Source organism: Daucus carota, chromosome 2 (assembly GCF_001625215.2).
Source record: "Daucus carota subsp. sativus chromosome 2, DH1 v3.0, whole genome shotgun sequence".
In the NCBI taxonomy this organism is placed as follows: domain Eukaryota; kingdom Viridiplantae; phylum Streptophyta; class Magnoliopsida; order Apiales; family Apiaceae; genus Daucus; species Daucus carota.
Window position 1 is genome coordinate 11,265,435 of NC_030382.2, and position 16,280 is coordinate 11,281,714.

At 35.0% G+C, this 16,280-nt stretch overlaps 1 protein-coding gene across 2 annotated transcripts; it reads left to right on the forward strand.

The window, feature by feature from the left end:
• The first annotated feature begins 899 nt into the window (after positions 1-899).
• Positions 900-7,584, forward strand: LOC108210244 (WD repeat-containing protein PCN). Of its 2 annotated transcripts, none has more exons than XM_017381548.2 (11): positions 900-1,258; positions 1,336-1,473; positions 1,887-2,169; positions 2,277-2,340; positions 2,550-2,663; positions 2,793-2,955; positions 3,855-4,008; positions 4,095-4,813; positions 5,101-5,279; positions 5,596-5,856; positions 7,051-7,584. In XM_017381548.2, the coding sequence occupies exons 1-11, from the start codon at positions 1,061-1,063 to the stop codon at positions 7,361-7,363; spliced, it is 2,586 nt and encodes an 861-aa protein (XP_017237037.1). In that variant the 5' UTR covers positions 900-1,060; the 3' UTR covers positions 7,364-7,584. The 2 variants fall into 2 exon arrangements, with proteins under 2 accessions (XP_017237037.1, XP_063942501.1); XM_064086431.1 differs by having other exon boundaries at positions 922-1,258; positions 2,550-2,645.
• Positions 7,585-16,280: the final 8,696 nt, after the last annotated feature.

The following is a 16,280-nucleotide window of genomic DNA, read 5'->3' on the forward strand; positions in this document are numbered from 1 at the left end:
TCGAACGATCATGCTATCAGAAACTTACACGAACGTTAAAAATCATTGACTTTTAACGTTTTCCGTTAAAAAATCCGTTTACCCGACCCGACCCAATCCTAATTACATCTAAATTCATCTTGGAAGAATGGCCAGCATATAACTAGAACACCACCACAGTCCATCTCCACCATAGAATTCCATCCACAATGCGTTAGAAACGCACCAACTCGAATTGAGTGAATTGATTGGACTTTTCTCAGGTACATGACAGCCTAGCAATGGAAGAGGGCTGATTGGGTAGACGTTGGTATAGTTCAACTTGGAGACCAATGCTTGCAGTGCTTCAGTTTCAAGTAATTCAAAAGTGTTGAAAATCATGGTAGGGGCTTTCAAGTTATTTTGATCTTCTTCACCCATGAAATCAAACATTATACCATCAGGATCAGTGGTTCTAATAAAACTGAAGGTGGGATGATAATTCATTTTATTATTGCAATTGCAGGGGGTGATGTTTATTATGTTTGTGATAATGTTTTTGCATTATTTTTTTTGTCCAGTGATCTTTTTGAAAGAAGGCTTATTTCCGTTAGTGTTTTTTAACAGAATTCACAGGAATTACCAATATGCAAGTTTTTAAATACTTCATTAGTTGACTGTGAGGTTTTTTAACAACATGACCAAATTGCAAGTTTTTAACTAACTTAGTTATGAATTAGCCATTTAACCCAATAAAAATTTGTTGGTAGTTTACAAGTTCCGTTAAACCCTTGTACACTTGTTGCATAAAATCATAGAATTGGAGTACACATATTGCATTATTAAAAGTAGAAGTACACACTCTACATTTTGCTCAAACTTAAGGTACACAATATGCATTTTACTCTATTTTAATCACCAATTCAGCATAAAGTTACGTGCTAGTGACGAGGGAGTATCGTTTTTTTCAAGAGCGTACAGTATTTGAGCGGGGCCATATATAACGAGGGTTTTGATTCATTATAAACGAAAACACGCACAACACGCAGGCGCAGCCCCCTCCCTCAGTCCCTCGTCGTCTAAATTAACCAATTATTTATCCATGGCGAGACTGCAATACAAGAGTAGTGATTACAAGCCACCGAAGCAATACAAGAGCAGTAGTATTGATTACAAGCCATCTCCGATCGTTGCCCTAGCTACAAGTCCTGATGATTCCAGAGTGGCCGCCGCTCGTGAAGACGGCTCGCTTGAGATTTGGCTCGTCTCTCCTGGAGCCGTCGGCTGGCACTGTCAGCTGGTACCGCATTCTCTTGCTACACTCTCTTTTTAAGCTCAATTTTATGCGTTTTTGAGGTTAATTATGTGTTTTTGTAGACGATTTACGCAAGTCCTAATTCGAGAGTTTCATCGCTTGTTTGGTGTCACTCGAATGGATACTCTCTTGGACGCTTGTTTTCTTCTAGTATTGACGGTTCAGTTTCCGAGTGGGACCTTTTTGAGTTGAGGCAGAAGGTATTATATTTGCTTGATGTATATGCTGGATGGATGCACATATTTATTTATGTATTTATGTTTTTGGAGAACAACTCTAGCTACTTGACATGTGTTTTATTCAGTGCTCGAAAATTGGGACTCGAATTAGTAACTAGAGTTACTTTTGAGTGATTAATCCGGAGCACTTTAATTTTAATTTTTAGTAATATAAAGAGAAATGACCAAAAATACTACTTTTTCCAAGTTTTTTTTTTTTTGCAATTTTACGATCTTTTTATAAAAATCGCAAAATTACGGTTTGCAACCAAATATGCAACTTAACTGAAAGAGTACTGGATTTTTTTTTTGGTTGCAATTGAGGTTGCATCTTGTTGCTGCAGGTTGCAGTGTGAATTTTAATCAATTAGTTTTGATTTTTTTTCAATGCGTAGAATGTGCTATCTATTGGTGTGTCAATCTGGCAAATGGCGTCTGCCCCATACAAAAACCCGCATAGTAATGAGAAGAAGCATCCTCAGTATATTAAAATGATTTCTGATTCTAGTGATGATGATGATTGTAGTGAGAGTGACAATGACATTGATTCAGTTGTGACAACGGATGGATCTATTGTTGAAGATGCAAATGTAGCAATGGCGTGTGATGATGGCTGTGTGCGAATTTGCACTGTTTCTGATGAGTTTATTTACCACAAGTCATTGCCAAGAGTCAGTGGTAAGATAACTTGTCACTACTACTGTAATGCCCTTCATTCCAGAAATCATGTCGCCAATTTTTTCCTTCTCATGTTAAGACCTCTTATTTCTGTATCTGGTTTGCAGGGCGCACCTTGAGTGTGACTTGGAGTCAGGATGCAGATAAGATTTTCTCAGGAAGCAGTGATGGGTATGCAATTATTGGACAAAAGGGCATATGTACCTGCCCTGTTACTATGTTGCTGTAGAGTTTATTATATACTGAAACTTCTCATCTTTTGAGCAACATTTAATTTTAAATTCTACACTAGACTTGTGTTGCAAATTGCTAGTTCTAGTTAATTTGGATGACACCAAGTTGTATGCCTCGAGTCGTTGACGATAATATGGAAGTTTCAGGTTAATCAGATGCTGGGATTTTAAAACAGTTCGTGAGGTTTTTCGGATAACTGTCGGACTTGGAGAATTAGGCAGTGGACCTGAACTCTGCATATGGTCATTGCTTTCCCTCAGGTAAACTTGCCCATTTTCTTTTTAGCTAATTGTTGCATAGGAGTATCTATGATCTCTCTTTGTGGCATTGGTTTATGATGTGATTTGTTGCTTGGTTTCCTGATACCAATAATTATTGTCTGGTTTCAGGAGTGGTACCCTTGTCAGTGCTGATAGCAATGGTAGAGTTCAGTTCTGGGACAGTCAAATGGGAACTCTTTTGCAGGCTCATTCGCGTCACAAGGGTGATGTGAATGCGCTGTCTGCAGGTCCAAGTCATAATATGGTCTTTTCTGCTGGCTCGGATGGTCAGGTGTGGACTTTCGGTTTCTGCACACAGATTTTATGCAGTAAAACTTTATGTAGCATTATGTACTCCGACAGATTGACATTTAGCCACCCTTTGCTCTAATATTATAGATTAAGTGATTAACACTTTTACTGTAGCTCAATATCTTACTTTATCCTATTTAGAATTTCAATGCGCCCAGCTGGTATTTAATATGAAGTCTATCTGTAAAGCATGTGAGTCTTTTTTCTTTTTATTGGACTTGCGATGTTTGTTCAAGACTCACAATGGAGTCTTTGAATGAGCATTTTTTATCTCAAGCACACAGTAATAATAGAGGACATCTTTCAGTGGGTGACTGGACACGTGGGTGATAAATTGTAGAGGTTAATTTTAAACGGATTGCGTATGTTTTCTTATGGACATCTCTTATACTCCTAGAAATCCTTTTTTTTTTTTTTTTAAATATCCAGCCCTCTAAGGTGGATTAAGATTTATTAAATTTGAGTCATTAAATTTCATAATTATACTGAGCTAAAGAAATAAGACTCGATGGCTATATTAATTACTAATTAAATGAGATAGCAATGTGAAATTTCTTAACCTTTTCGCGGTTACGATTCATACGTTAGCCATGGAGTAACTAAATGCGATTATGTAAATCAAAGGCACTATGTCGCTGCTAAACAAAGATTTACTTCTTATGATTATTAACATTTTACATTCATTATAAAGGTTGTTTTCGATAGGCAATCTCAAAATAGTCTACACAGAGAATGTAGTTTATTTGTGGTGTTAACCATAGTTGTCTTTTTTAATATGCTGAAGAGAGATAACAAGTTGTGAATACAAAATTCTCTTTGTTGTCATTTTCACGGATGGCAATTATATGTCTAGTTGGTTTTGTCTTTGTGTCTTTGTAGGTGATACTCTATAAGCTCTCAAGAGATGTATCTGGATCAACTGATAAAAAGTCTTCTGTCAGAGTAATTGAGAAGTGGGTATATGTTGGTTATTCGAGAGCACATACACACGATGTGAGGGCCTTGACAGTTGCAGTTCCCATAAGTAGAGAAGGTGACGTTTTTGTATTAACTGTTCTGGGTTTTGGACCTTTGGTCATCCATTTGAATACTTTTTAAATGTGTCAGTGACTAATGCAGATACGTTTCCTGATGAAAAGGTAAAGAAGGAAAAGAGTGATAGTGTTCCGAAGAATGAGAAGGTATATAGGAAAAGGAAAGACCGTAAAAAGGTAAAGAAGGAAAAGAGTGATAGTGTTCCGAAGAATGACAAGGTATATAGGAAAAGGAAGAAAGACCGCGTAAAGAAGCCCCATGATTTTAGTTTCCGCAAGTGGGGCCATATAGGTGTTCCCATGCTTATTTCAGCTGGTGATGACACAAAGCTTTTTGCGTATGCTGCAAATGAGTTTACCCAATTCTTTCCTCATGACATATGTCTAGTACCACAGAGACCACCAATGCAACTAGTACTGAATACAGTTTTCAATCAATCTCCTTTGCTTATGATTCAGGCCTCCAAGTGGTTAGATGTTTTTTGCGTCCAGTCAAAAACTAGTTCTCATCCTGATACGAGTTCTGACCCTTGTGCCGGCATTGCAACCACAGACATGGTAGTCAGGGTCAAGAGTAAGGCTTCTCAGAAAATCATTTGTAGCTCCATGTCTAACTCAGGAGTGTTCTTTTCATACTCAGATGAAAAGAAACCTAGTCTTTTAAAACTAAATAAAATCGAAGCTCAAAAAAGTGCATGGACTATTGAAAAAAGGAAACTTCCGAATCTGCCATTTGCACATTCCATGTGTTTCACATATGATTCTTCTTGGCTGATGATAGCAGGGAATGACAGAAAGATATATGTAAGAATTCTATTTGAATGTCAATTTGTATCTCACTATCACTCTCTTTTTATAATGTTTTTTAGGTTATTGTTATCCTTTTCTTATATCAAGTATCAATTGACGTACAGTATTACCCTCTCATACAGAAATCCAGTGATTTGTATGTCTTGGGTTGTATGATTTTTGCTTGATTGTCTTTGCATTTATATATCCATATATATGAATTGAAAACCTCTAGATTTCTAATGTACCTTTATGAATATACACAAATAAGCACATATACCGTGTATTTCTTTGTGATGCAGGTTGTAGATGTGGAAAGCCTAATTCTGATCTGCACATATACCCCTCGTTGCAAGGACATCGATGATGAAATTCTCAGTGAGCCTCCTTTAACAAGGATGTTCACTAGTCCTGATGGACAGTGGTTGGCAGCTGTTAACTGTTTTGGAGATATATACATTTTTAATCTGGAGATAGGAAGGTACTGATATTTCTGTAGAAATTGTAATTAAAAGAGTGCAATAAGCTGCTTTATGAGTATGCCAGAAAAATATTTGCTTTACCTGTGAAGAAATACCCAGGACAATCAAAATAGCATTCTAGATGCATGTGTTTAGAAATTGTCAGGCTTTCATTACATTAGAATCTGAACTTGTTTAGAAGTATGAATTTTTTATAGATAAATTTATAAAATTATTCTGAGCCTAGAATTGTAAGTATTTGAAATATTATCTCTGGTGAAAGTTATTACATCTTTGAGGCAGTTTCTTATGCTTATCATCTATATTTTTGAACAGACAACATTGGTTCATATCCAGATTAGATGGCGCTTCTGTTACTGCTGGTGGTTTTACTCCTCGAAACAGTAACATCCTCGTAATCTCCACCTCTTCAAATCAGGTATATGCAATTGATGTGGATGCTAAACAGTTGGGTGAATGGTCTACTCGGCACAAATTTACTCTTCCCAGAAGTTGCCCAAAATTTTGTGGAGAGGTTATAGGACTTACATTTCCGCCATCCCTAAATGCTTCTTCTGTAATTGTCTATAGTCCCAGGTTTGTCATTTCACCCCCTGCTATTATTGATGCTGTTGACCCATGTGTCTTTATTGTGTGTGTGGAGATAAGAGTGAAATGGAATTTGAATGGTTATATGTTTTTTGCATTTTATTTTGCGCCGTTATCTTTCGTAATTTGTAGTATGATTTGCATATTTGAGCGGTGTAGAGACATTTGTTTGGAAGTGGTCAAATCAAGGTAAAATGGTAGATTCTGTTTTGTGATTATCTTTATTGTGACATTGACTAGAGTTGGAGAAACTATGCTGCTATAAATTGACTGGGAGCGCTAATTAAAATGTGTGAATATAAGAAGACAAAAACCAAATCCTCATCACACACACACACACACACATATAGTAAGTTTCTAGAGAAAACCCTCGTAAAAAGTGAACAAGAGAACCTTAGCTTTAAAATGAGATCCGAAATACTTTTTATCTTATTTAACATTATAATTTTCTAAATATTTATTAACATTATATATTTATTACATGATTTTTAAAATCAAAATTTTAGTCAATATTTATAAAATTCAAAAACAAATTCTTAAAATTCATAAGATTCAAAAGCAGATTCTAAACTTTTTTCATGATTTTTTTAAAATTTTCAAACAAATTGTTGTTTGTAATTAACTTTATTGAATCACCATGAAAATTAAAAATCATTTACACCTTTTTTCAATTTTAAAATTTATTTTTAAAAAAGGGTTCTCTCGTTCCCTTTATATAGCCTATATATATTGGACTATAGTTTCTGGTGGAAACTTGTGGGATGTAATCAAGAAAAAATCATGTTCTTATGCCTTTATATATGTGGATAATTTGAGTTTAATTGAACCTTTATCTTAGTTTCTCTACTTGTAGTATTTGTTAGGAGTAACCAAGACCTGAAAGGTGAATATGTCTTGGCTGGTTTTGAGCATTTTGTTTAGTCATATTACATGATTGGTTCAAAATTTTACTTTTATTTAATGCATATTTTCAGTGTAGTGAAAATATTGGCCCTACCACTGTTAATTATTAGGAAAAATTGTGATCTGTACGCCACACCCCTACAATAGTGATCAAGAAAATATTGTATCATAACATTTCTACCAAATGGATAGTATCATTGTAATAGATTTTGATGTTTGTAATGTCGATGAATACTATCATTGAAATAAATTTTGATGTTTGTAATGTCTCTGTTGCAGGGCGATGTGTGAGATAAACTTTGAAACGCCAGTTATTGTAAAAGATCTCGATGCTCCTGTGAGGAAATTACCAAGTTCACCTTCGAAAAAAGAACTGAAAAGAAAGTTAAAGGGCTGTGACTTTGAAAAGAAAGTTGAAAAGAAAACCAAACACAATGGTAAGGAGGATTTTGAAATAACCCCTTTTGATGAACCTGTATTGTTTGCTGGACTTCTTTCCAAAGGTTCTCTCTTTGTCATGGAAAAACCATGGAGTCGAGTGATTACAAAATTTGATGCCCCGCCTGTGCACAGTCATATCTATGGTACATAACTCCGTAATGTTTTTGAAGGAGAATTTTGAATGGCGAAGGTGGGCGTTAAGATGTTGAAGTCAATATGATATTCTGAGGGGCTATTTGAAGGATGATTTTGTTTATTTCTGAAAGTATAATTCTTATAAATTATTCTGTATTTACTTTCAACCCCTTGTTTGCATGTATTTGCAATTTTTCTCTCAAGTTTGTATATAATTTTGGATTTTAGAGAGTACAAGTGAGGGATTCACCCTCGGAACCTTAGCAAGCCAAGGTGAAGACTAATTATGACCAAACCCACACGGGTGAAAGTAATGTAGAAGCAATCAGTCCCTCGCTATCTAAACAATGAAAGAAAATAACTTTGATGGCACCTTTGCAAAACCTCTCCAATTAAGTGATCTGAGCAAACTAGCAATTAATCAGAGGTCAAGGCATTTCCTTAGCATACTAATTTTCTATAATGCATCCTTAGAGCTAAAATTTGAGTTAATATAGAGCTTATAGTTTGATATAGGCTAAGGCATCTCCTTGGCATGCAAGCTCATTCATGCTGGCTTCAAATTTTAAGCAACAAAGACTACGAGCTGATCAAATCAAACAAGGTCAGAGACTTGGGCAGAGGTGCCAAATTTTCATGTAGGACCACATTGTTCTTCAATAAAGAATTAGCAATTAACCAATCTGCGGTCATGAAACAACCAACCCAAGCAATCCTTACCTAAGACCCAGCAAATCAACATCTACCAAGTATCCAGGCACTTTTTAATGAGGACCAGCCGAGAACAAAAACAAATTGGCCAAGATCATAACAAGGCCCTCCACTCTCCAGTATAGGCATAAACCCCTTATGCTTTGCACAACTTAAACAAGGTGACAACTTACAAGGCTTGAACTAAGTTGATCGAAAGAATGCAGAGGAGAAACCTAACCAAGCAGACAAGATGTTTAGCAGGGCAACACGACGACTGAGAAGGCGAGAACCGTGTCACTAGCAAGCTCCACCAAACAACACCACCAACAGTTTCTTATCGACCAAGTTGGCAAGGCTTGCATCTACACAGAAATAATATGATACTGAACTAGGAGCTAACCCCGAGGCTTTAAGTGTGAGGAAATTATGCCATAAAGCTAGAACCACAGGCTTATAAGTGAAACTAACATAATTAGCTTAACAATATCTATCCAAGTCGAAACGTAGTTATTCAACAATTACTAAGCATTCAAGCACCCTTCATTGCGAATCTAGATGCCGTGACAAGAATAGAAAGGAGTCGACTAAAATGTAGCTAAACCCAAGGCCGTTATAAAAATGACAAGCACTGAAAAACGTCGAAACAAACAAGCATAACCAAGTAAAATGAAGTAACCGTTGCCGTATTGTAGAAGAAATGAAGAAGAAATGAAGTGAAAATGAAAGAACGTGCGTATTTATACTCGGATAAAAAGGTCGGATTAAAGTAAATAAAAAATTAAAGATAAATGGAGTACAGCTGTTGACGATAAGGGTTTCAACAGTCCGCATTTCAGGGCGCGCCCACTTAGGTCATGAACAGTTGGACGAAAAAGAAGTCAAAGGAGGAAAGATTATTAGATCTCGCCAACATTTTCAATATCATCAAGATCGGGGGGTAGTTGTTGTATGCAAAATTATGAGATATCGCTAAATGGGTCAGGCCCACCAAAAGAGACGTATTTGGGCTACAAGGAACCAGACTGAGACAACTTCAAGATGACCCTGTCCAAAGATAGGGCGCGCCCGCCCACTTGCTGAGGATAGTTTCGTACGCGGAGAATTAAAAGGGCAGAAGGAGGTACTTTTTGTTTAGGGGGACGCCCTTAAGCATAAGTAGGTCCTACTGTTAAAATGATGAAGGCCCTACCTTGTAGTCTAAGGGGTTGTCCTCCTTGGGAGGTAGAGGATAAAGAGAAGACACACCCTGAAGGGTCCTATCTCTGTAGTCTGGCGGGTTGTCCCTGTCGGGGAGTAGGGTAGTGCCCATGCATTTGGGGTAAGCTTTAGACCTATGCCTCATCGTATTGGGCCCCTTTCGGGAGGAAGATTCTAGGAGGGGAGGCCCAGCCCACATGGGTCTCTTAGGAGAAAGAACTACGTGCCGGCTTGATCCCCTATAAATAGGGGTACGTAGGCAGATTGTAGGCATCGATCATTCTTGAGAGCTATTCCAGTTAGCAATCTAAAACCCTTTGCTTACAATTGCAGCCACCATCATAACAAACAACCAACCGCTTCCTACATTCTCGCCAACAAGAATCTTGATCCACGCCGCGAACCTCATCTTTGTTAACCTACCAGTTTTCTCCGTTAACAAAAATGTTCCAGAGTAGTACGCTTCAATTAACACTCAGAGCAGAGGCGTTTGTAAGGCGCACCCCCTTCACCCAGTATGGGGGCCGGTGGCTGCCCAGTTCAAAACACCGCGGTTCTTTGTGGGCGTACCCCCGCATTTCTCTGGAAGACATTCAACGCCCCCCGTTATCACCACGATCTACGTTTATGAGGTTTGAATTGGTTCTTGGTTTTTATCAGTTCTTGAACTAGACTATCGTTCTTCATGACTTTTTGCTTACAACCGTATTTCTTGCTTTTGCAGCCTAGTCGATTCACTGCATTAGCAGTGGCAGGATCACTTTCTAGCTTGGGATCTATCTTTTGGATAGGGTTTGAGCATAAAAGGAATCTGGAGGCGAAACAACAAGAAGTAGCTGAAAAAAATATTTCGACAAAATTTACAAGTCTAGTGTCGAATAGAGCCTACACAGGTTGGAAGAAGAGGTTAAGTCGTTGAAGAAAGACTTTATTGATCGTAAGAAGAAATAGTTGGTTGGTTAGCATAACAAAGACATTTACATAATGCAAATATTCAAGATCAAGATTCAAGTAGCAGCTGGTAGCATAATGTTTTAGGAAGAGTTTGTAAATGTAGTTGATTTGTTACTTTGTTTTTTTGGTATTAATGCTGTTCTGATTTAGGATTGGTACACAGCAAGATTCAAGATTCTTGGCCTACATTTAGATAAATCATACGTTTTTGAGTTGAAACAATACGGAAATCTGAAAAACTTTGTTTGCAGTCGAGAAGAGTACATTTGTATAAATGCATGGTGTGGAAAACAAGAACTTGCATGGCAATATAAGATGTCCTTTTTTGAGAATTTCTGGAGTTCCAAGATCAAGATTCAAGTAGCAACTGGGAGCCCATTATGGATCAGGACTACTGTGTAGTTTTTTTTTTTTTTTGGTGTTGAGTTTGTGAGTGAAGTTGATTTGTTACTTGTTTTTTTTTTTTTTTTTTTTGTTAATGCTCTTGTGATGTAGGATTCAATTGTTACCTCTTGTTTTTGCTTACCATCAATAATACAATATTAATCTATTCATTAAAATAAACAATCAAAATTTTGTACATTCCAAACTGTATTGAATTTGAGATTCCATATTTTTAAGGTAATTTTTTTTTTGAAACAATTTTTAAGGTAATCTTACTTTTAATCTTCTTTTACTATTTTTTTTCTTTATAGTTCGTTAATGATTAATTGATTATTATTTTTTAAATTGTGTTTTCTAAATAAAAAATTAACATTTGTATTTTTATTTAGAATTTTTTTAAAAAATAATATATAGAAGTATGTCTTTTTAATATCTCAAATTATGTATAAAAAGTATTCTTATTTTGGAACAGATTAAACATACCTCTGCTTTTTTTTACGACATATAACTGATAACTTTCAGTGTCTCAGTCAGACTCGTATATTTCTCATTCTTTTTGCGGGATATTAACTGTATGAAATTTATGAAAAGAAAACAAGACGGGTGTACACAAACACGGGCCAGCGAAAGGTGGTGTTTTTGTAAGAAACCCAACTCTATATATATATGGGTCATTTATGCAAACTTAAAAAAAGTGATTCTTTGTTTAAAGTAAAGAAGTGGATTAGAAATGAGAAGTAAATAAGTTAATAAAGTGTTTGGAAAAGAAGTAGAATCTCTTAGAGAGAAGCTAACATTCTTAGCTTTTTAAAAGTGCTTCTACTTCTTTACACAAACGGGTCAAAAAAAAAAGCCAGAAGCGGCTTCCACTTCCTCTAAACAAACACCCCCATATATATAGGGGTGAGTTCTGGTACAAACTTACAAACTTACAAACTTTCTGTGTTCAACACATAAATAATTTGAGTTCAACATTTTTTTAACATATTTTGTTGAACATCGATTAAAATAGTGGTGAAAAAGTACATAAACTAATTTTTAAATGTAAGAACTAAAGTAAACGTGTTATATAACTAATATTTATGTTTCTAGACCCTACCCAAACCCAGAGGTATATTTTAAACATCTTTTTAGATATATTCAACACAATGATAATTAGTGGTTAACACCCGATGTTGAACCCCAGTTATTAATGTGTTGAATGTACGATTTATTTTTGCGTTATTTTTAAAAATTGTGATGTTTTTTCAAAAAATTTCAACATGGATACTTTCTATAACTAAGGATTAACACCATGGAAGAATAACAAAAAGTTTGTAAGTTTGTAACTTATAAAAGTTTTTATTTGATCCTATCCCTATATATATATATATATATAGGGGTTTGTTCAAATACAAACCAACTTTATCATAAAAACCTAAAAACCAATTTCAAAACTAAACAAATATCCCCCCAAACTCTTAAAAACTAACAATATCACCCCCCCTAGCTTTGCCATCAACTTCCCCAAACTTACACTTTCCACCCCGCCACGTCACCATGCCACGTCAGCGCAGGGGGTCCCCCACTGCTGACGCGGCACTGCCACGTCAGCACTGGGTCACACCCACTGATGACGTGGCACTGCCACGTCATCTGCCACGTCAGCACCTGCTGACGTGGCACTGCCACGTCATCTGCCACGTCAGCAGTGGGCTGACCCAGTGCTGACGTGGCAGCTGACGTGGCAGATGATGTCAGCAGTGGCCCCCCCCGGAAAAATAAAAAAATAAAAAATAAAAAGATTGGAGTGCTCATAGCAAAAATAGGAGTGGAAATAGTGGTTTTTAGGTTTGTATGAGAGTGTGGTTTGTAGTGGAATAAGCCCCTATATATATATATATATATATATATATATATATATATATATATATATATATATATTGAGTTGGGTTCCTTGGAGACTAATTATTTTGGAGTACTTGAAGACGACATCAACACCATTAGATTAAAAAATTAATGCACGGCTAAGATTTAAACAAATTAAATATTTTTTTCAAATAACTGACCATACATCAGAAACGCTTTATTCTTTAGTTTCTACCCTGAATCAACCTCAAGATCTAAGTCATATGTGCAGACCTTAGAATTTGTTCAGGCGAGTAATTGTCTCTTACTAGCAGATTGTTGCAGGATAGTCGAGTAATTGTCTCTTACTAGCAATAGCAAGTTGTTGCAGGACACACTGAGTTTCATTCCTTGGTTATGGTTTGCTGTACTTTCATTTTCACTAATGTTCTGTAAATGTCTGATGTGACGAATAATATTTACTGTTCATCTTACTCTTGATGAAAACCAATCCAATCGCCTTCACCAACAAAAGCTGAAAACCAAATAAAATCAAATTGATGTTTATAACTGGTGCTCCTTTGTTTGCTTAGTATGCTCCAGGCACAGCGAAGACCTTGGCCTCCTGCTCCGCTATGCCATCCATTGTGAGAGGTGTGTCGCGTAAACCCATTAATATATAAATAAAAAAATGAATGCCTATTCTCTAAAACCCAAATCAGGCAAAAACCCCAAAGGAGGAGAAGCAATCCAACGTTAAACAAATCGCAGAGGAGAGAAAAGCTGAGCTAATACATATAGGGAGAAACTGCTGCAGAGAAAGAAGAAAATGAATAGCCGATGGTATTACAAAAATTTTGTGTAAATTGAGGGTATATCTGTCATTTCATGGGTATTATTTTTACTCTTTTTGCCCCTGGTCCTCTTGTAATATATAGAAGTAGATGTGAAATTAGTTTTTGGTAATTTAAGTAGACATATACTCTCTCTGGCTGAGCCAATTCTTTACATTTAATTTGAGCACAGAGTTTAAAAAATATCAATATATCAATATACCTATATAAAAGAGAAGCGAGGGGCGTGTAGGTGGCGCCTCTTACATCGCTCCATTTTATTTTTCTAATTTTCTGGAATTAGAACTATCTTTTTTAGTGTCGGATATATTAGAAGCAAGTTTCAGAATCTGATTTTGTTTCAGATTATTTATGGAATATAGTAGCTTGAAAGTTTTAATCTGATTTTGTTTTTATATAAAACAGAAGCGAGGGGCGTGTAGGTGGCGCCTCTCACATCGCTCCATTCTATTTTTCTAATTTTCTGGAATTTTCGGATGAAATCAAAAATTAGATCTACCTTTTTTAGTTTCGGATATATTAAAAGCAAGTTTCAGAATCTGATTTTGTTTCAGATTATTTATGGAATATAGTACCTTGAAAGTTTTAATCTGATTTTGTTTCAGATTATTTAATTATGATAAAGAGTAGCACACAACTTTCTCTGCACCTATAAATACTCCTATAGGTTGTAGGCTTTTGGATCATCTAAACACAACTTACTCTATCTCAATACCAAAATTCTACCTCTCTCTGGTGATAGTTATCTTGCTCGATTTCTAACTCGGTGGTGCCGTTCTTCTGCAACGATAAGTGTAGGTTATTTATACGGTATTAAAAATAAAACAAAAGTTGTTGCGAGCAATAGTAGGAGTCGACACATCCAAATACGGGAGAAGAACATAGTCTTGACATGATATTGATGGATGATATCAATAAATTAACTATTAGTGATGTATGTTTGTTGGTTATTTTTTTATAATATTTGTTTTGTTCATCGGACATGTTTGTTGTTGTTAAAGTTTTATATGATTTACTTTGTACACGTGAAAATATTATTCATATATTACCTGTTTGCTCCGTTCAAGCAACTTTTAACTGAAGACTGTTCAGTATTAAAAAATAAAGGTCCTTACAAGTAAGGGTAGTTATAGACCGCTATCTCACGGATTTAAGTTAGATATTTTTGTGCACAAACAATCCAAAAGAAATTGGAGGAAGGTGATAATGTAAGAACATGATTACTTTTCAAAAAAAAAACACAAATAAAATTAAGATTTGTCGTGCTTTAAATTGTTAATTACGTGTAGAAATTTATTTTCATTTTTTCAACATGAAATATAATCCAATTTTGCAATTTTATATATTAGTATTGGTATTACATCAAGATTTTTATAATATGAAATTTATTTTATCTTACAAATATTAATTTTTAATTATTAATATACTTTTTATAAACAGCCACAAAATTATTGCATTCTAAAATATTAATATTGAATCATTAATATAATTTTTATAGACCGCCGCAACACGCGGCTTCTCTACTAGTGTATATAATAGTAGAAAAGAGGGGAAAAAATAGGTGGGATGGTGGAACTCATTGACAAGTACTAATAATTATCAAATTCAAAAACCTTGCTTTTCTGAGTGTTTTCCTTCCAAAAGACTATCTTTTGAGTCCGTTACTATTTTAACATGATCAAACCTACCACGTATATAATTTTCTTACAAAACTCTAACCTCAAAAAAAGCCCTGATGTTTGTAAAATAGTGTTAAAGCTACTTCGGAAGTTTGGGCTAGTGGTCTTTAGCTACTATAGTCTCTACATGGACAGCCAAGAACGAAAGTGAACGAGCGGACGTATCTCAAATCTTAATGTTCTCGAGTTTATGTATGTTGAAGTATATATATGTTAAAGTACTACCGCAGCAACCTTGGCCTCCAAGTTCGTCACTGTAGCAGCAACCTTGGTCTCCAAGGAGTTTCATCTATTTAAGTAGCTTCTTTTCCTTGTAATCAGAGCCGTGCCTGAGGGTGTTCCAAGTGTTCAACGGAACAGGGCCCAAAAATTTGAGGGGCCTTTTTTTAATGCATTATATACATGATATATACTGTTGGAAAAAATAGTAATTATAATTTCATTTCAACACAGAAAAATGTAGATAGAATAAAGTTTAAAAAATAATACATGCTAACTAATTATCAATTATAATTATAAGTAAACGTAAAACATGTTATATTGATCTTAAAGATTAAAATTAATCATAATAATTTAATATAGACTACCCGTCTTACTTATTTCATTAAAATATATTTTACAATCGGGAACACTAGGGTTTTGTAGACAACTTCTACATTTTATCATTTTTTTAGTAATTCAATTCTTAGTTAATTAATTTATTTTATTTTATAACTACATGCAATGTTTACATATTAAATGAAAAATATTAACTTATAAAATTACATTAATTAAATTATATATTTATATATAATTTAAATAAGTTTAAATAAATAAATTAGGTTTATGTCATTGTTTTTTTGTTTATAATGATTACATCTTATTAATTATGTACTTGTAATTTATCTCCTTATTTTCGATGTATTTAAATTATATTATAAAAGAAAATATTTAGTTAATTTTTGTATTTTATTTACTTTATTATTTTATTTTATTTTAATTATAGGGCACCATTTTAAAATTTTGTACAGGGCACATGAAATCTCAGGCACGGCCCTGCTTGTAATAAACAAGCTCAATACTCCGTATCAATATACAAGAGTCATAGTTTGTTCTTATCTTTACATTGATGTTCAGTTTCGTGCGGACGTTACTTATACAATATACTTAACCAATCTCCGGTTACTATATACATACACAAGCAGAGCATCCCCGCGTCTCTACAATGTAGACCCAAGTTATATAGTGTTCCATGTTCGAGTTCAAGGTTATGTCGTACTTTACAGGATGTCTCTCACATACTATTATTAATTATCATGTTATTTTTTTGTGATATCACACGCACATTTTAGGTGCATTTTCTGAT

Excerpts from the sequence above, each read along its gene's own strand:
- LOC108210244 (XM_017381548.2), top strand. The coding sequence starts at position 1,061 with ATGGCGAGACTGCAATACAAGAGTAGTGATTACAAGCCACCGAAGCAA. Across the intron at positions 1,474-1,886 it reads TTTTTGAGTTGAGGCAGAAG|AATGTGCTATCTATTGGTGT; the intron begins GTATTATATTTG and ends TTCAATGCGTAG. Across the intron at positions 4,009-4,094 it reads AGTTCCCATAAGTAGAGAAG|ATACGTTTCCTGATGAAAAG; the intron begins GTGACGTTTTTG and ends TGACTAATGCAG.